Here is a 20,161-nt window from a genome sequence, read left to right as displayed (position 1 = left end):
GGTGTCAAAGTGGCAAAAGAACAGAAAAACTTTTTAGTTATTTATTTATCTTATGGGGCTTTGTACAGCTAAGGCTGTAACTCCAGTAGCGACTACCGAGCGGTAGAGTCAGCGTTTTTTCGAACACCATGCTGGCAGCTAGTGGACGATCATGCTTCCGGCACAGTGGTCGACCAACTCAGCTCGGCTAATTGAGACTAGCCCACCAATCTCAGCAGCTGAAGGTGGTCCAACTTCGTCATCCATCCAAGTGTCACCTAGTTCAGATTTCAGTAGTCAAGATTCTGTTCAGAAAACTACGAAACGGAAATGGAACAAATTCATCCTGCCTTTCATTCGCTGTCTGTTTTAGTCCATTCCACATGCTGATGGGAGCTCTTTTGCTAGTGAGTCCCCTCCTGTGAACATCCAATGGGATGCAACAAGATTGGTCACTTTTCCAGAGGTTCTGATAGCTTTTGATGCGTTAGCCATGCCCACAGGAATGGAAAGAAAGACGGGTGGTGCAACACTATGATGGCCAGTAATGTACCGTATAAACGTCGTTCCGTAGCGACAAGCAGAACTGTATTTTGAATCACCACAGAATGATTCACTTGTTTCTACTTAGTGTGTGACCATGCCAGTCCTGTTGAAGGCATAAAATTTTCAAAACTCTATTCTTACCGGATCCCATGTGACCAAAAGAAGCCGTTCTGTTGTTGTTCACATCCGGCAATCAACCAAAGTAAGTAGCTTATCGATTTCCTAATATTTTCACTCAATAGGGTGTTGGTTGCTGAAATGTTATATCATTATATTTGTGTTCAGTAGGCTGAGGGCTTGACAATATTTACTCAGCCATATTAAAAAAACACTTGAAAGTTAAAATGGCGCTGGAAATTCTGTCAGGTCAAAGACTATTGGAGTACAGCGAGGAGGTGGGTGTATAGAGCCCCAAATGTGGGTACGCTAGAACCAATCACGTGATATTTTTACCGGTATTTTCTACTGTTGGGTGGACCTAAATGCAACCCATGCTAATGTAGTTCGCAAGAGGGATCACTATCCATTTGCTGAGCCTCAACAGCGCGTACCGCACTGTGTCTTCAGGGCTACTTACAGAGTTGTTTTCTTGTGTTTGACGTAAAACGTAAAACAATGCAGCAAATGGGTGTTGGCCCATGTATGGTCGTAAGTTTTCGCACTGAGAATAAATTTAGACGACCATCCTCTGAAAAGTCGGTACCTACCACTTTCGTTCGGTTATTTCAATTGATCTCATTGAGAAACAGTTGTTTCTTCATAGCCATAAACCGCGTAACTATGTCCCATCGGGAATAGTTCACTCAATCATGAACGAATCTCAGCAGTTCGGTCAGTAAGAAACCCCTCTATTTGATTGCGAAGTATTTTAAAGATAAATCCTTCCTTCGTATAGGCGTACTATACTACTCGTAAGGTTCCTGACAAGAGATTCAGCTGGGTTCCCGGTGAGTCTCTGGTCAAAGCCAAATTGATAGGCAGATGAGTGCATTTGTCGATTATTCTTACTTCGCCAGCTGCAGTGAAGATATCAAAAAGTGTCTCTGTTCTAAACAACCAACACGGGCCATAAGATCGACATGAACCGAATTTTGCTGTAATTCGTAAAACCAGTTTAAAAATCGGTTCCGAAGAGCTGAATTGTCGCAGTGAGGACCGTAGTCCCATGATTGTGCGAACCAGCAGCGAGCCGTCAGAATTTCGTACATGTCATCGGAGTGTGGTGGTTCACTCCGGACGAAGAGCTGACATGTGTAATCAGACATACGATCACCTAGCCAGGCAATACTGTAAGCCCATTGGCTGTCAGTGAAACTGACCTGTGTGTCTTGAACCAATCGTGTCAGTTCGTTCGAATCCCTCGAACAATATAACGTCAAATTTCGATCATCAGACTACAATCGGCCAGATGAGGAAGTCCTGAAAACGCGCTTTTCTTCAAATATGGGTGCGGCAGATATCCTACGTATTTGAATATATCTGGACATCCAGGTACAATCCCTTGTTGGTTTAAACAATTTAGCGTTATATGCAAATGTTTCGGTTCTGTATTACTGATGTTGTTTCAGCCTTAATGCCTCCATTGCATGAGAAATGGATGAATCAATGAACTTGAAAACGACAGCGCTCATTCTATCTACCAAATGCCGTGATTCATTTGAATAAAACGAAAAAATTTTCGCGTGCTTCTGAACGCCAGGACTTCCCCGCTCCCCTGAAAGGGATCACAAATCACGAATTCAAACGAAACCATCTTGACGTTCGTTGGTCTGCGGGTGTCACCGATCATCTATCTACATGTGCAACTCAACTGCTGTGACCTACGCATGAAATCTGGTCAGATCGAGAAGACTCAGTGGACAAAGAGTGCGTGCGCGTTCCTCAATCGCCAAAGGGTTCAGTGACCAAAAGCCGTTTTAAGTGAATGAGATGGTCGCATAAATTGACAAACATGTGGAGTTCAGTCCAGTAAATGTGCCCGCGTCCAACGGTGCGGTATCCTAATGTGAAGCCACTCTCACACCAACTCAACGATGTGGTGAGGCCGCCCTTTAAAACATCACATGATACAAAGGACATGAAAATGGCCACAGACCAGTGGTTTGACTAGCATCATGGATGGAGGGGTGGACCCCCACTGAGCGGTAGTCCTGACGGCTGAAAAGATCAACCGTAGTATGCAGAAAAAAAAATGTAAACTGGTCCTGGAAACCACCATACCAAATGACAGGTGAACGCATTCGTGTGGATTCACCGGCTGAATTTGCCCAAGTTCATTAAACGCCCGGAAGAGGTGATGGTGGTCAGTTAGCAATTCATTTAGCTTCTGTTATCTCTAATTCCATCTAACCACGTAGTTGGTCACCCTCACAGGAAGACAACAACTCACCCGGCAACCAGGCGTTCCAGGGTGATAATCAAAAACAGCGGCTTTTTGTTGCCTTGACCACCGTTGTAAAGACAGCTGTTGAAGCACATGAATTTTCCGTTGAATTGACTGTATTCGCATCCCTCTGATTTACGGGGGGGGGGGGGGGGGGGGTGGGTTAGAAGAAGAAAAAATTTGGTGACCAGCTATCCGAGTGGATCAGTTAGCTGATTGTGGACAGATACCAATATAAAAAACAAAGAACCAATCGCAAACATTACTGGACAGTAAATTTTACTGGTTGACTGCGCTCATTATCCAGCCAGTTACCGGAGGAACGCGACGATACACTTGACGGATCTAATCCAAATAAGATTGGGTGGTATTTGGAAAAAATCTATCCGTTCCACGAACAGTAACGAACATAGCATATATCATATTTCTGGTCTCTAGTAAATTACATTAATGTGTCCGCCGCTCATATCTCACCCTTTCACGACTTGAAGATGTTTACCTAGTTGGTGCCCCGTGAAACTCAAACACTATTGACACAGCGTATTGGTTAAAACGTGTGTAATATTTTTTTCTCACTGTGTTGTCTGTCTAGCGGACGTTGGTCGTCCGCTACGCATGTCATTACCTATCAAGATCTGAGTCGAACACATGCCATGGGGATAGGTGTCACAATAATGCGAGATTGGGACGAATAACTAATGATGCTCGAGTCAATTGTGTCACAGCTCATCTGTTTTCGGGGCGGGATGGCTCAGTGGTTGGAGCGCGAAAATCCGTGGTTCGAACCCGACCTCTACCTCTCGACTTCCTCTGTCTAGGCTTGGGCAACCTGACAGTATCCCAACCCTCTTGCTTCCTTCTGTTGGCATGGCATTTAGGCACCGCAAGGGTGCAACAGCTGAACGACTTGCTTCATCTGTTTCTTGATCATATATATCGATCTTGTGAGTAGTAGCAAAAACGAAAATGTGGCTACCACAGTTTAGTCGTTTAACAGCTGTCAAGGCTATCATGTAGTTAAGGTGGATCAAGATACTGCGCTCCTAAAACGCGAACGATTCAGTTACGAAACGTATAAAACATTTGTGCGTGGGGGCATGACGTATGAACGATTGTTGAAACTATGCGAACACGTCGGTGTTTCATCAGTGATTCAGTATCCCGAGCACTTTGGACAAGTTAATATAAACTATTCTAGAAATCCGTCGACTGACTAGCAACAGAAAGTAGATAGTGTCACTGCCGGCTCAGCTTTTTTTCTGCTTAGACCGTATGATTTGCCCCGCCGAATCGAACATGGGATACTGTGATCTGGCGCAGTTAGTTTCTTCCTCGTTTTTTATGTTCATCCGCCACATATAAATAGAAGTTTAAGCAGATCTTTGAAGGGCTCTTATAACGCTTACTTACAGACTAAATCATCCAAAATTGCAAACGATTCTGTGTGAGAGACCATCCACAAGTGACTCATATACTTTGGTGACTGGCATGAATTCCCTTCCCAATGACCCTTTGGTGCTGCGTACGGTGAATGACCTCTGAACCGGTCGCCAAACTAAAGAAAAGCTAGGCGGTGACCAATGTGGGGTTGAACAACGAAGAAAGCCACTTAGGACTTAACTCTACTCCAGTACCTTGGCTAGTGATCGGCATGTCTCACCTATAAAGTGTTACGTAATATTGTTACACTCTTGTACATCGATAGCTGCTTCTGTCACAATCCCTAAGTTGATGCAGATGAGCGAAATTTTTTTACGAACACGTAATCCGTCAGAAGATGGAAGCTTACTTGTCGAGGACTAAACTATCCTTTGTTCTCACCTGAGATGTACCTGTGAGTTTCATTGGAGCTTTACAAGAAAATGATGCAGTGACGAACCTAGACGACATATAGTTTACACTCTTGTTACAGCAGTAGAGCTGCCAATAACTGTGACTCGCGATTTCTCGAACAGGATTGGTGCGAAATTGCCCACAAATAGCTGACAGAACCTGATGAATTGTCGTGTGGCGTTCAGCATTGAACCGTATGATTTTGTATCGCTTTGTCTCTTTGTCTTTGTACTGAAAGGGTCGCGAAAGTGGCAAAACGAACTTTGATTCATGGGATGAACCCACAACGAATTAGTCCACCAATGTATCATCCAACGGTTAATCAGGGTTCAATTTACTATCGTCCAAACTGCCCCCCCACACACACACAACGAAGCTCTAGACAGGCAACAGATATGATCCTCTCGGATTTGATGAATGGTTATGGGAGGGGGTAAAAGTGCTCACCTTTCGGTCGTTCATACGGTAAGGTAACACACAGGCGTTCCGTCACTGGATCAAAAAAGTAGTCGGCCAGGGAGTTCCCCACGAGAACAATGCTATACCGTGACATGGCACTGGTTGGTACAGACATAAAGTCTTCAAAGCATCTGAAGTGGACAAACAGGGGTGGGTCGTAAATCTTCCTTCAACAAACAACAAATCTTTCAACTGTAACACCCTTCCGGTGCCTAGCTGCCATGCCACCCGAAGGAAGCACGAGGGCTGGGATACTGTCAGGTTGCCCAAGCCTAGACAGGGGAAGTCGAGAGGCAGATGTCGGGTTCGAACCGCGAACCTTCTGATCAGTAAATTCGCGTTCTAACCACTTGAGCCATCTCGCCCCCCGGTCGTAAATCAACCGAGGTGGTCATCACCACGCTCAAAATCAGGTAAATTGGATGGTCACCGTCTCATCAACAGTCATAGAAACAAATCAAGGGTTCAAGTTCAATGGAGAGAGTATCGCACAGGCGTTTTCCATTGTCTAACTTGAGCGAAACTTCTGGCCGGTCTATGGGGATTAACCTGAATTATTGGTCCTTACGAATAGGCTGTCACTTAATCATGACTTCATCTATTTATTTAGGAGAAATCACTTCCCTAGACAGGCTTCATTTGAAACTAGTCTAGGTTTCCGAGGTTGTCGATTTTTCCACGATAAAGCAGCCTGACAAAACTGTCACTTAATCATGACTTCATCTAAGTTGTACGAATTTATTTACGAGAAATCACTTCCCTAGACAGACTTCATTTGAAAATAGTCTAGGTTTCCAAGGTTGTTGATTTTTCCACGATAAAGCAGCCTGACAAAAACCTCTTTTCATAGAAAAAGACGGGCAACAATAAGAACAGCTATGGAAAACCTACGTAAAACTGGTAGAACAAACAACCCCGGTGAGATGCTACGGGGTTCTACATACAGAAAGGAATCTAACGAGATTTCTTAGGTAACTGGCCGTCCTCAGTAAGCAGTGTCCCTCAGAGAGGTTTTGTCATGTACTATGATAAAACACTGATCAAGACTTGGGACTATAAGGCCAGTGTGTTTTGTCTAGGCAACGCAGTTGGACGTGAGAGACTACTGATAGTATAGTAAACAGCTTCTCGTCGTATGGGGACAAAACTGTGTCTCCCTTGCCCTCCTAAACACAAAACAGAATCATAAATGCAGCAGCACCATGGGTAACAAGCTCGCTGCGGCAACCTGACTCTCACCACACGAATCAATGTAAGAATGACCCGCCTGGCTTAAATTATGATGTTTCCTATGTACTCGCTAAAAAGTGTCGGGACATGTATCGTGTTCACTATATCATCGTTTACATCTGACAGTCAAACATAATAAGCTCAAGAGGTAGCAAAAGGTGACGTAAACGCAGTTTTGTCCCCCGTAACTCTGCTTCATTGTGTGATGGCGATACTCTAGCAGAATATGGAATCCCAAACTAAGGACAAGGACCCAATGGTCAGAAAGATGACAGTACAAGAGGAAAGTACCCTCTCTCTCTCACCATGAGGCTAAAGTAATGTACGTGAGGATTTGTGATTCTGTAACTTTTGGAGGTGTATCAATGACTGTATGCCACTTGGAAAATCTTATATATGAAGTGATTGATTTAGCCCTCTTTCCGAAATCAACGAAAGCAAGTAGTATAGGATAGAACGCTTCGACACCACGATCCGCTTTCAAGTGGCACCTTAGAGAAGTAAGTGGTTTGAGTAAGCGAAGCAAGAACAGATGTCCTGCAGTTACAAGGCTGCTATCGATTCAATCCGCTTTACAAAGTAAGCTCATCTTAGGTAGTGATTGATGTGGGTGAAATGGCTCAGTGATAAGAGCGCGAATTTACTGACCAGAAGGTCCGTGGTTCGAACCCGACCTCCGCCTCTCCACTTCCCCTGTCTAGGCTTGGGCAACCTGACAGTATCCCAACCCTCGTGCTTCCTTCGGGTGGTATGGCAGTCAGACACCGAAAGGATGCTACATCTGAACGCTTTTTTAATGATTGATGAATGTTTAGGAAAACCGATAGGTTTAAAAATGCCGATTGGTGTGTTGAGATGTGTATGTTCGCACGCATCATCATCATCATCATCATGACATCAGTGTTCAACACCGATACCGCGGTGTTTGGCAGGAAACGCAAATGCATTATTACCATTTCTACGGAACAAGTCGCCACATGTTCCAACACCCAGGGCCAGGAGACTGTGTTTGTCAGACCTCTGACGATTGACCAACCTGGTATGAGAGACTCTGTGGGTACCACGAGGGCACTCCCCAGTGGATCGCTGAGGTGCGCAAACCGTCACACCACGGTAAGGTCCAATCTCTTCGTGACAGCGCACGCATGTTCGTTCGTTCGCCCCCTTTCGACTTGGTACATGGCTGAGTCTCTGATGACAACAACTGAATATATAGACCAGAAGTGGTCCCCTCCAAAGAGCTAACAAAGGAATGAGTTGATGAAAGATTTTTGAAGGACCCAACCCATCTAACCTTCTATGGCCTCCCATAAGTACCGCCGCACGGCGGTAGCGATCGTACATAAGCAGAGTGTGATATGCGTACAGTCCGACTATTTTGTACACAAGGCATAACGCGGAAGTCACTTCAAGGGAACCAGTAGGGGATTAGTCTCGCTGTCTCCCCCATAAGGTAAATAAAAACTTGGGGTAAACATGTGGTTGGTTCTTGTGAGCAAATCAATAAACCATCCGACTGTTCGCTAACAGTCAAAATGTACGGTCAGAACAAAGCACATCACTCTAAATAACACCTCGTGCTTGGGTATTAGGCTTAGCGGGTATTGGAGGGAACGAACCGCAAAAACTAATGTGGCTTACCGTTGAATGACCTCTTGTTGCTTATCTGCCGTTCCGTACACAGGAGTCAGACGAATAAAAGATCCTTCTGGCGGTTGTCTCTGGCACCAATAGGAAAGTGTCCACCAAGTGGGTGTCTTTTTCGAATACAAATTTGTCCAGCCATGTTCATCCTTGAAAAACTGATGAGGGAAATTGTTTGAAAGGTTATGTTGTATCATTCTGACTGAGGGAACCTGTCAGTTTCAAGCTGTCGAATTAAGGATGTATTGGTGAATCGTGTTGGTCTTAATGTGGCGCTCAAATGAGTTAAAATGGCGCTCAAAAGTAGCTGATCGCTGGAGAGAAATGCACCAAATAGTGGGCGAATCCGGGAACATAAAATTCCAGTTTACGTAAATAAAGGCTTCTTAGTCAGGTGCAGAAAACTCGAGAGATGGCCCGGTGTTTGGAAAGTTTAAACAAATACCAGTCCAATTTAAGCAAGATAATAAAAGAGGGAACCATCTCTCAAGTTGGTTTGATAACATATCTTCTGTGCCTCGAGAACGGATTGTTTTGACAACACACAGCGCAACCTGCCCCAAACAGTGCAAGCATATTAGGCAAGTCCAGATGGCCCTCATCAGTGTAGTTGCAAGCAGTGCGCACAAAGCAAAAGTGATGATAATATTGACAAGGAATGCGTTAGGTTGTGTTTTTGATCGCCATGATTCCCGTCGTAAAGAAAATAGGAACGGGAAATTCTCGATCGGCTTCTTCCTCCAATTAGCATGCAATCATTACTGCATATCACATGATCGAGCCACCTGGACTTTGCCCTGAAATACCTTATCAGAGACCTCACCACACCTGTTCCCCGAACAGTTCGTCAGAAATTAGTCATTACCAGATTCCATGAGTCACAGTCTTGAAAATAACATATGTATATACTCTGTCCGCAAAGACTGCTACTCGTCAATTCACATGACCCTTGAGACCGAGTGATACGCGATTAGGAAGCCACCAGCTCCAGTGGTACAACTTGGTGCGTACAACTCTTTCACAATACCGCCAAAAATAATGCAATAGTCAAGGTAGGTAGAGCATTGTATGACCTACAATGTCTCCTCCCTTGAGGGATAAATTATGCTTTGACAAGGGCCTCCTGTAACACTTGTCGCTACATGAGAAACGGTTTTCCACGAGAAATCTCATTCCGTGGATGTAACTCAAATGAACAGTGAACAGCTAGGTAAACCCTGTCACCAAAATTGATTATGGACTGTAGTCATTTGTGTGACAGACGGTCCGTCCATTCAAGTAATAATGGACAAGGAGTATAGTTCATCTATGCGTTGAATTGTTTGCCAGATAAAGGACAAGACTTATTCTTCTTTAAAGTAGTGGATGGCAACATTCAAAGCTCAGTACAAAGACTTGCTACCAACACGTGTGGTACGAGTCTGTGACACAAATATCGTGGAAAATTGATAAATACTGTTTTCCCAGGATGGGATAGGAAGTTTCGCAATGGACTTACGAAAAATGCAGTACTTGGTTTCGTATCAGATGCTTCGTAAGTGTCTCCACAGAGAGGGCGATATAGATCGAAACCATAATAGCCGGGAAAGGAATCCCTATGGAAAACACGGATAAAAAGAAAATATTGGGTTCAGTATCTCATTCCTATGAGTAGCTGGGCTAGTTTGGTCCTAAAGTTCTTCCATTCACCAAATATCCCTTCTAGAAAACTCTGTTCCATGTGATAAATCAACCAGGGTAGTTCCAGTTACGTCAAATATATCTATCCTTGGCTGAACATTATACTGAAGCCTTGGAAAGGAACATTCTAAATGTTCCAACTGTACATGGTAGCCAAAAACCGGTGGTGTACCAACTGCATCGGTGCGGAAGATCTGAACGAGAAACAGCAGACAATTTACCTGCAGTTAGAGGGCTTCATGGTCAATACTTGGGATTGCACATTGACCAAAAGTCTTCGTTCAACAACCTCTGGCAGCATCAAACCAGGTCTTACAGTCCACTTGGAACCAGTGGCATACGGTGTTGGATTACTGTTCAAAACACCACAGCACTATCAAAACTGACAACAAATTCCACTGCTAGAACACTCTACTTAGACCATCACAGCTTGTGTCCCAAATCTGCGCGCCACTGACAGTGGAGGCGAGCTGGAAAAGCCAAGCTTCCGCGGTTGTACTGTATCATACAACAAGATCTTGGTGGCTTATGCCGTTCAACGACAGCAACTTTACCGAGTAATTCAGGAGGCAAAATTTCTCACCCGGACTACCGACCGATGTAGGATGCGGTATGATTGGATCGTAATCCCGAGAACATTGCACGATAAAGCTCTAGAGCAAGTGAACGGTGGACATCCAGTAATTTAAGCGAATACAGTCGGCAATACATAGCTGATGGTCTTAGGTAAGGAATAGTGTGTACGCGCTTGTCATCGGCTTTTAACGTCACACCTGACAGCTTCAAATGATTTGATGGAGAACTTAAAGGGATCAGGAAGCTGGACACGTTTGTCCACAGTTGTTTTGAGAACATAACACGGAGAAAGAACCATGTAAGCAGCATTCACTCAAGTCTCGCCTGAATGAGTTTCCGGTCCAACTTAATCACACTCGCCGGATAACCACTGCTTTAACTGATTCTACAGCGAATTCACCGCGATGTTGTGTGAGGAGATGGCAGCATTAAAAAAATCGCCACTACTAGTTATAGTGAGTCAGTTTTCGTACGGTCAGTCAAAACCATTGTATTAAAGAAGAACAATCGTGCGCCTGTCGATAGCCTGGTACTGCAACTCAATTAGAAAACTTGTTTCGGATCGGCGCATGACTGACTCACCCGTAGAAATTCACTATGATCCAACCAAGGATGACTAACTGACCCAGTGTGTAGCATTGTCACCAACACTATGTGTCGCTAAATCAGGCCACAGATAGAGTAGTCGTTGTCCGTATCCGAAAAGTGCCAGCATTATGCGATTGAAGAAAGGCTGGATGTACGACACACGACACACCAACTAGTGCAGCAAATGAAGGGACTAAAGCGAAACTCTGAAAGGAAGGAACCTCGCGCGCTCTAATGCTTTACACGTGGATCTGTTCACACGAACCAGGTGCCTTCGGACGGCTGTTATCCTTTTCAGGTGGCACTAGAGGTCAATGCGTACAAGCGCGAGATACATGAGGAGAGCTTGATGTTCAGATGCATGCTTAGCCTCTCAAATATCGGCATGGATTGGGGCAGTTTGGACAAGCTGGGTAGACAGTTGGACATGGGGTACAGAAAGTGATGGCTGTTTTTTAAGAGTGCATACAATTGTATGCACTAGCGCGAAAACAACAAACGCCCAAGATGGTTTGACCTTAGCCGGGTGACATGGCGTAAAAAGTGGAGGCCCAACCAGTTGGATTCACGGTGTGACTTAAAGTTTATTTAGTTGAACGTCAAAACCGGGAGAGGAAGAGATATAAGGCGATTAAGAATACTCCATATAAACAAGGGGTTACAGCTTCCCAGGATGTAGGACAATGTGCACGGTTGCCAGCAGATGCCACTGGTGTTTGGATATTGGACAAATCACAATCGGTGGACGATTAGCTACTTACAACGAACAGCTGAAGTTGGACTAGTTGAGGACTAGTTCGAGTGGGCCGTCCATGCACAGTCCCCTCAAAGGCCACCGCTATGCGGTCACATAGATGAGTGGTAGTCGTGGGCTGGTGTTAATCAGTGCAGTAGAGATGGCTCACAAAGAGTAGTCAATTCTCCGACTCAAATCCGAATTGGTGATCGGTAACTTTCAGCTCACTTGATGCGTCGTGTATTTGAGGATAATATGATTTGACACCAGGATTTTGCTGTGCTCATTAATCTCACCATTCCTAACGGTCGAGTCACACAAAAGTAGCTGAGGTTTGGCCACATGCCTCACTAGTAGAAACTCAACCGGCTCAGGGAGTCGAATAATCACCGGCGATTCCATGCAGATAGTTTATCTGATCCAACATCAAAAACAGTTTTCGCGTATAACATCTCAAACGCACACCGGAGAGTGAATGGATCTAGTTTGCCTCCGGGGTCAGCGTGTCACCTTAGGTTGGGCTTCAAATAGCCGGAGCTATCTGTCCTAATTACTTTTGAGAGGATACATATATATATAGTTAGATATTCCTATAACCGTAGGCGATCGAACGACCTACCAGTAACTTATTTAGTTAGTTAGTCTAGCATACGAACCAAAATCAGCGCGGTTCACGTTGACCTTAACCGTCAACAAGCCCGCATTGTTCCCACCCGGTCCAGTACAGCATGGTAGAAACAAAGTGCACCAACACACTGTGTTGTTCGAAAATGCTACAGACTCAGGCAACTTGGATACGGAGATTAGATGGCCTGGGTTTTCTTTGTGGCTTCTATGTAGTTTTATCAGTCCTTACATTGACCCGGAGCAATCACCACTACCATCAGCACTCCACCACCATACGCATTTGCTTTAAAAAAACGGCAGAGTGGAAAAGGAGTTGTTTCCCGTACGGAAACGTATCACACGACACAACTACCATCGGGGAATCTGTGTGCTGACTCGTTTCATCTTGCCTGCTCAGCTCACTTGTTCCTTGGGAGCACTATAGGCCTACGGGGGTTCCGATGCATGCTCAGTCTATTTGTATCGCCGCCCCAGCCCAGTGGCTAGACGAACGAGTAACACACGAGGGTGTCTGTCCACGAACCATGGTGTTCATGCGTCGCGCAGTCTCATGGCTCACTAGCGCAAGGCACAAAGCACTAACTGTCTCCTGTCTAACTGGCGACCGACGCCCATGTTCATTCATCCAAAGGGAAACAGTTAACAGTAGAAAAATGATTGTGTAGACAAACCATTGAATAAGTAGAGAGAATAAAGGTTAAAAATCAGTGCGGAGAATAGCTAAACAAAACGCATCAACGGTGGTTAATGTCAAATCAATTCTAGTCACTAAACATTACAAAACGATCGCTATCGAAGTGCCTCCTGTAGGTGATCCTCTATTTTCTAATATCTAAGATAGACTGAGTGTAAATTCTGCAATCCTGTGGCTTCACCCTCACAAAGGGATCTAAAAATAAGTGGCATTGCCTAAACTGCGTTCACTACAACCTTATCTATCGCTAGACAAGAAAAAAGCTTCAGTCATTACCTACTGAATATAGTAAGATCAAAACAGACTGGCGCTATTCTGCAAACTCACAGAACGGGAATATCATCACTGGTAAGCTTCTTCGGTGGATGAGCTGTGTCACCCATTGCATCGGCCCGAACCGGTCCAGCCGATTCCAGATCTGTGTATCCATTCGGACTGACATTGAAACCGGAAGACTGCCTCGTGTAGGTCACCGGAGTGGATACAACTGGAGGTGAACAAACCGGTGTGGTTGTTCGGTTGATTGCTGCTGACAATACGGAAGTAGAGTGTTCCGTCTTGTCGACGACATTAGGCTGCAGTGAATAAGACAGGAATGTAATTACTGAGAGATCAAATACTGGTCAGCTATTTTAAAAGGGAAGATGCTATCCCAGCCAGGGCAACTCAGCATGTGAAGTGACAAACCGCAGTCAACCAGTAACGGTAGTCACGAGGCTATTGTTCCATTTGCCACGGGTTACACCGAGTACGAGGTTGACTCGTGCGCATGTTTGCGCCTCGGACAGGCAACAACGTGTTTCCATTCCAAAGCACGCATCAAAAAAGGAGGCACGCTCGTGAATGTGCGGGTTGAAACCCGATGGCATGACGATCATAGCTGCTCATACAAGCAAAGACTGTGTATGGTGGATATGATTGCCGAAACAGGTCTGAACCGGATCTAAAACCACACACGGCTTACCATACGGATCAAGTCCATTGCAAGTGCCAGGCCTGTCCGCGCTCGTTCGCCAACGTTAAAGCTCGCTGTTCCACCGGACAATGGTTCGCTCCCGCCACCACTGACCGTATTGTTTTGCGCACCGTTGATCAACTGTGAGATGCGATCGGGAAAGCTTTGCTGGAGGGGGCGAAGACCCGAATGTAAATTAGCTGCTAAGATGGGGTCAGAGTCTCCAGGCCTACTGAGCACACGCTCCATTGTTCTCGGCTATCCGCTTTTGGACTATTAAATGTGAGGTCCGCGATGATTAACATCACAAACAGGCTGCCTAATGTCCGGCCCCCGAGTTCACAACCGACCTATCATCACTTCGATCCGGTCACACCCTATTCGCTGTCACCCCCACTAAGCCTGTGTGCACACCGACAACACGGCTCAACAAGTGCAGCTTGCACACAAGCCCGCAAGTGCACATGTGGCTGTGTGCATGCCGTCAAACTTGAGGAGAAAATTGATGACAGCATGACTGTCACCGCCCACGCTAATCACGTCCGTCTACTGCCAAGACTTCTCAGGTCACAAAGAAGAACAGGCACACACCGGCGGTGTTCACAATGATGCACGCACGCGTCAGCCATTCAACACCCCTGTCAGATGATCCAATCAGAACAGCCAGGGGCAATCGCCTGGACAACCCTGTGAGCCTTCAGTTGTTTATAGGCAGGTTTAATCTGTGCCTCCGGTTGGGCCATACTAGGTCGGTATGAAAAGTGTGGTCCGTCGCGTCGCCGAGATTTGTGCTCAGTGCGGTTGGGGTGGAACAATCTAAGTTTCGCGCACCGACTTCCGATTTCAAGCGCAGGGTGTGCTTGCAGACCAGAAGCAAACTAGTCAACATCCACTTGACAAGATTACCCGCTATTGTATGTGCATGAAGGATTTCGGATAGGAGGGCTTCGATAAGCACGGTACTACGCGATACAGTGATACCTTTTTACCCCGATTAATACTTTTGCCTGATGTACTTATCATGGGGCTTAACTTGGTAAGCAGTTAGACCTCTCTCCTCGGGACGGAAAAACACTAATATCCGTCCTAAGATGTCTAACTGTTGCTCTACCTTACATCCCTCTGTCCGTGTGACCGACACATTCTCCTACTTTTCCCGACTTTCTAGAAGAACGATGAATGTTACTGCCAATTCCAATTCCAATACTGTCTAAAGTACCAATTGGCTGATCGTATTCATTGCTAAGAGCGAAAACGGAGGGTTTTTCGAACTTCAAACTTTGACGTGTCAGATACTTTGTTGTTCTGCTCGATTCTTGCGTCCGTGGAACAGGTCCAACAACTTACACATGCACGTACTGAAGATCAGTTAAGGGTGAGCGTACTAAAAAACGTACTGTCCAAGAAGTCACCATCTGGATTTGATATGACACTGGTATAAATGTCATGTACTGATGAGTACATACAACAAAACCTTAGTGACAGGTCAGTGTTACTCATTGGATGATTGTGTGTACGGTCATTGCTGGTTACTAAGTTCATAAGGGAACTACTCATAAGGTTGCTGAAAACTCTTCGACAGCCCACGGCCGGTTTCGCTCTTCTTGAGGTCGAAGTCTAGACAGGAGCGGTCGAGATGCCTAGGTGGGGTTCGAACGGGGGCGAGATGGCTCAAGTGGTTAGAGCGCGAATCGACTGGCCGGAAGTTCCGTGGTTCGAACCCGACATCTACCTCTCGACTTACCCTGTCTAGGCCTGGGCAACCTGTCACTATCCAATCCCTCGCGCTTCCTTCGGGTAGCATGGCAGTTAGGCACCGAAAGGGTGTTACAGATGAGTGGGGTTCGAACCATGGACATTCTACCCATTTTCTTCGCCTTTTGCCCAAGTTCTCTCTCACTCTCGCTCGATACGTTACACCTATTTCTACACGTTCGCCTGTTCAGACGTGAAAATTCAGATCCGTCCAACGTGCGTTGGTGCAGTAGTGCTTACACTCTCGCCTCGCATGCCAGATGTCCGGGGTTCAAATCCCGGCACGGCCATTGGGTATGCACTGCTGATGAGCTCTAGTAAGAGCGAAACTCGGGTCCAGTGCATCCCTTTAGTGTGGGCTCACTGGAACAAGAACACGACCGTTCAAACGAAAGTGGTATGAACTTAAAACCAGTCTGAACTTGGCTTTTTCAAAGATGTAAGTTACGGCAAAGAACAAGAGATTTTATGCTTGGTCTAGATACGGTACGGCAGACTGTCCTAATGACAACAGCCTCACTGGAAGCTCCTACATAATCTTCTTGGTCGGAGCAAATTTTCTTCGTCGTCGATTTATTTCCATGGTTGACGCCAACTCGAGCGACGATCCCGAAGTGTCTCGGCGGTCGGGACTTCCTTTCTCAGGACCGAAACATACCAACCGCTTCGTCTTTTATGAATATCTGAGGGAAATGTGGATGTTTTTATCAAATTTATTCTCAATGAAACTGTTGTACTGTCACGGAAATTCCACCTAGCCTATGTTGACTGATCCAGACGGCAAATACTCCTGTGAGTGGATTGCTGCAAGACAGGCATCCTCAGATAGGTGTGAAAAATTCTGTTCTTTATCTGCATGAAAGCCACGGTTGTTCGACCTCCTTTATTGTTATGGCACATTGTGTAGAGATGAACATGTTTTGTCACCAAAGATCCTGGCCCCGCAAAAAATGTAACTTGTAACGCTAGCAGTGAGATTCAATTGATATAAACACCCTCAGAAGAGACCAATTTGGTCTGTCACTTGAGGCTTCTTTTAGTGATTGTAGTCCTGGAGGAAAAACCACTCGTCTACAGAGGTCACCTCTGCTTGTTTTCATCAGGTGACCTCACCATCCAGAGAAAAATTACGATGGGAAACGTTCGCGAAGGAAGTGTACATTCTTCAAATGTTGCCATGCTGCTCCTTTACTCACATTATTTTTGTCGCTAAGTGCCGACAGGTTCACACGCCTTAGTCATTGACCACTTCGCTCAATTTTCCACTGGTTGACGTGTGCTGAGCGCGGTATCAACTGTTTAGCCGGCTAAAACTTCTGTTCAAATGTAACGTCGGCATCGGAGACAGAAGACCATACAGGGAAATGAGGAAGTATTGAAACAAACTGTTCAGCTTTGACACCCTTTATGTGCCTAGTTGCCATGCCCCCCCCCCCGAAGGAAGCGCGATGGCTGGGATACTGTCAGGTTGCCTAAGCCTAGACAGGGGAAGTCGAGAGGCAGAGGTCGGTAAATTCGAGCTCTAACCACTTGAACCATCTCGCCTGAGGAAGTATTGAACGTTCTGTCTTATCGTTTAGTCCCAGAATCCGTTGTGCAAACGAGAAACACCTCCTGAAAAGCTACAGCTCATAAAGGCCACCTTATTATCCCTAGAGTTCCCCAGGATAAGGATGGCAGCTTTCCGCCTGACACCAGTCACTCAGTGTGTCATAATCAGCGGCCAACGAGTGAGTAGGATCGCTGTCAGTTATTAACGACGATAATGACTACACCGTCTCGAAAACCCCACATGACATAGACTAATGAACAAAACTCCCCTGATTTACATTCCTTTCGGCTATTCTACCCCCCCTATTGTTTTCTGCTCACCATCTCTTTATTAGATGGTTGCCCATTTTCCACCCCCCCCCCTATTGTTTTCTGCTCACCATCTCTTTATTAGATGGTTGCCCAGCTGACATACCTTTTACGAGCTCCCAAGTGCCTCGACTCTATATTTAGGTGACCCTGTTCACGTTCTCTTAGCTTTCAGTGTTTTTTCACACTAATGATCAGCTCACGTTTAAGCCCTATTCTATCAGATATGTTACCTTTCTGTTCTGTCACTGGAGATGGCGGAACCTATCTGTTTTGCATGTGCACTTCGCAGCTGACTTCATCATTCACCACCATCCATCACGGCGTCATACAACACTTCGCAAATTTGCCGATCCCTTTGTATATTATTCCACCAGTCCGACTCAGCCCTTTTAGAGTTCTCTTTTCTGCGGGCCACTTTTTTCCCAGAGTTCTTTTATTACAGAGGCTCATTTTATTCACACGGTTTGCTGCGAAGTGTGATATGTTTTTCTGAAAAGTTCCCGCAATATCTATTGCATAAACCTGTGATCTTTCTCTTGAAACCCTGGGATTACTTCTTAAAGGGGATTTCTTTGCTCTACCCCTTTGAGAGACGTGGGTCCGACCAGGGTCATTTTCGTTCGATCCACCAGTTACAGACTTTTTCTGTTTGAGCTCTGCTCAGGCTTTGTAGGATCATACTCATTCTATGAATGACATTTTTTATTTCTTTATTTGTTTGTTTGTTTATTTATTTGTTATTTCCGCTTTCAAGGCAACCAGTGAAATGATTAGACGTTATATTTTTGTAATGCATTACTCATAAGGTTGCTGAAAGCTCCTCGATAGCCCACGACCGGTTCTCGCCCTCCTTGGGGCTCATCAGGCAGGCACAGTCCCCAAGTTTTCATCAATCTTATGTTCTACTTGAAACCAAATTGCACGAAACTAGCGCATATACACTCATTCGCAAACTAATTCGTTTTTTCGAGAGACTCACCTAGAACCTAGCTGAATCTCGTTTGTGGTGTTTCCAGGCCACTGAATATGCTGTACCAGGCCGCCTCATGTTTCAGTCGCTACGATATTCGAGATATCGCGATACACATATATTTTTTGTAATACACTACGCACAACGTTGCTGAAAACTCCCCTTTTGTTGGTTATATTTTCTACTCGTTATGTTATGTTTCTCGTTATGTTTTCTACTCGGTGGTGAGAAGTGGGGGTTGCTTTCTTCAAGAGGTATCAAAATATTGTCCACTCAAATCCGTGTCACAGCGGTGGAAGGTCGCCCTGTTTAGGAGTTAGATGTGGTGTCTAATGTGAACTACCTGAAAATAAGCACGATAAGCTCCTTTCCGCCGTAACTCGAACAAAAATTAGCAACTACTGTCTGTTGGTTGTTTATGGGATGTTAACGCCGGCCTAAGAATTATTTTTCGCAAACTGGACACCAAGCGGAGCCCACAAACAAGTTTGTTTGTTGCGTGTAGAAACTTTACCGCGACAGTGTAACGCGTGGCCTAATTAGCGTGTGTGTGTGTGTGTGCATCTATCCATCTGTATGTCTACCTGTGTGTAGCTATTTGTCATTGAAGTTCGTTGTCCTCACAATGACCCTGATAGTTTCACTGCCTCAGTGGGTTTATTTTGATAAGGTCACTGGTGGCTTTTCCAAGCACGCATATCTGAATGACAGTGATTAATTCATACGTGCGTGTTTATTCACCCCCCTCCCACTATGCTGACTGGGACGGCAGGTGACCGCACCCGAGGTGGTGGTGCTGGTGGAACTGGTGTATGAGAGAGAGGAGTAAACGAGGAAAGCGTTAAGAGGAATATAGGTCACAAAGTTGAGCGGAAGTGCTGGTGACTGCCGTGTCCACGACAAGACTACGACTTTAGTGTATTCATAACGTCCGCGTCTGAGGCAATGTATCAGCCGCTGCTGTAGCCAGAATGTCATGATATCATCACAGGATTGTAGGTCGGTGTTTGCAGGTTCAGACTCGTTTGTTTGTCCCTCACGAGAGCCATCGGAGCCGTGGTTGCGTATGGGATAAGATTCCTGCGAGTTATGTGCAATTAAGCATTGTCTAAATCGCTTCAACAGGCTCAGTAGAATTTGTGTCACTTGCGCACTAGAGGTCCGGGAATGAGTGTAGTTCAAGACTTTAGTTGAGCTGATATTCAGGTGTCATCATAACTACCTCAGACTCTTTCGGACGTGCTCTCTCGAGACAATTCGCTTTTACGTTGGTCCTGAAGATCTGCCAAAGTGGTGCGTGCGGTCACCCTCATAAAGATACACGTACATAATACGTAGCGCTTGAAACATCGAACTATTGTGAACCTAAGCGAATTCAGGAAGCAAGGTAGGGCAGCAAAAAATGCCTTTCCTTATTGGTCAGCGAAAATCATGCGTGTGAGATTCAGGGATGATTCAAGGATCTCGCTTCAGCAAGGGTCCCAATTATTTTGTCGTTTCTGTATCACCTCAACGGGGCTTATGGTGTTCGCTGTTTGAAGACTGTACTCATTGCCATGAGATTATTACACTTGGGCAGTTAGAAATAAAAATTCAGTCTGAGGCCAGACCAGATATGCATGTGTGCACTTTACATTCTAACT

General features: G+C 45.4%; 1 protein-coding gene across 1 annotated transcript in view; it reads right to left on the bottom strand.

Moving 5' to 3' along the window:
* Positions 1-14,315, bottom strand: part of T265_07622 (hypothetical protein) — a gene marked incomplete at both ends in the record, with an annotated part of 29,479 nt that extends 15,164 nt beyond the window's left edge. Inside the window, 6 exons of the mRNA XM_009173190.1 lie at positions 2,915-3,038; positions 5,189-5,331; positions 8,072-8,232; positions 9,573-9,669; positions 13,303-13,550; positions 13,940-14,315. Of these exons, the coding sequence (XP_009171454.1) occupies positions 2,915-3,038; positions 5,189-5,331; positions 8,072-8,232; positions 9,573-9,669; positions 13,303-13,550; positions 13,940-14,179 (1,013 nt within the window). The remainder of the gene's footprint in view (positions 1-2,914; positions 3,039-5,188; positions 5,332-8,071; positions 8,233-9,572; positions 9,670-13,302; positions 13,551-13,939) is intronic.
* Between the last annotated feature and the right edge of the window lie 5,846 nt (positions 14,316-20,161).

The sequence above is a fragment of the Opisthorchis viverrini genome (genome assembly GCF_000715545.1).
Source record: "Opisthorchis viverrini unplaced genomic scaffold opera_v5_178, whole genome shotgun sequence".
Taxonomy (NCBI): domain Eukaryota; kingdom Metazoa; phylum Platyhelminthes; class Trematoda; order Opisthorchiida; family Opisthorchiidae; genus Opisthorchis; species Opisthorchis viverrini.
This window is presented reverse-complemented; position numbering and strand designations above follow the sequence as displayed.